The sequence below is a fragment of the Rhea americana genome, unplaced genomic scaffold, assembly GCF_003343005.1.
Source record: "Rhea americana isolate MKP2758 unplaced genomic scaffold, rheAme1 scaffold_573, whole genome shotgun sequence".
NCBI classification, from domain to species: Eukaryota; Metazoa; Chordata; class Aves; order Rheiformes; family Rheidae; genus Rhea; species Rhea americana.
The window spans coordinates 74,634-75,410 of record NW_028186727.1 but is presented as its reverse complement, the minus strand read 5'-3'; the positions used below and the strand labels follow the sequence as shown (position 1 = coordinate 75,410).

At 67.4% G+C, this 777-nt stretch overlaps 1 protein-coding gene across 1 annotated transcript in view; it reads right to left on the bottom strand.

The window, feature by feature from the left end:
- Positions 1-777, bottom strand: part of LOC146587685 (V-type proton ATPase subunit B, kidney isoform-like) — a 20,633-nt gene that overhangs the window by 12,535 nt on the left and 7,321 nt on the right. Inside the window, exons 6-7 of the mRNA XM_085319178.1 lie at positions 380-457; positions 146-285 (exon numbers count right to left, since the gene is read on the bottom strand). Of these exons, the coding sequence (XP_085175304.1) occupies positions 146-285; positions 380-457 (218 nt within the window). The remainder of the gene's footprint in view (positions 1-145; positions 286-379; positions 458-777) is intronic.

The following is a 777-nucleotide window of genomic DNA, read 5'->3' as shown; positions in this document are numbered from 1 at the left end:
GGGGACGGGGATGGAGATGGGGATGGGTGGAGATGGGTACGGTGATGGGGACGAGTGTGGGGATGGGGGAGAGACCGCATGCCATGTGCCAGCGCCGCAGCCCAACTCTGCTGCTGTACCCCGCCACCCATCGCTGGCGACCCACCTCGTTGTGGGGGAGGCCAGCAGCGGAGAAGATGGGGATCTTCTGGCCCCGGGCGATGCTGTTCATCACGTCGATGGGCGAGATGCCGGTCTGGATCATCTCCTCGGGGTAGATGCGGCCGTGCGGGTTGATGGGCTGCCCTGCAGCACGCACACAGCTGCCGGGCCAGCCCCAACGCCCCGGCAGGGAAAGGCGAGCGCGCGGGCTGCCGGGCGCCGGCGGGCCCAGCCTCACCGTTGATGTCGAGGAAGTCCTCGGCCATCACCGGYGGGCCGCCGTCGATGGGCTTCGCCGAGCCGTTGAAGACTCGACCTGCAAAGMGGGACGCAGCTCGTCACCGGCCGGGGCAGCGCCGGGCACGGGCAAGGGCGCTTCTCTGGTGCCTCCAGCTCACGCCGAAGCAGGTGCCTGCAGCACCACCRGGGCTTTCTGGGGGCAAACCCTAGAAATAGTGAGCACCCAAGGGTGCCAGGCAACATCCCAACTGCTGCAGGTACCATGCTGGGCATCACCAGTTCCTGCACTGGGCATCCCTGKGTGCAGAYGAGCAGGTACCGTGCTGCGCATCACCAGGTGCCGTGTTGGGTGCTGCACTGGGCATCCCTGGGTGCAGATGAGCAGGTACCGTGCTG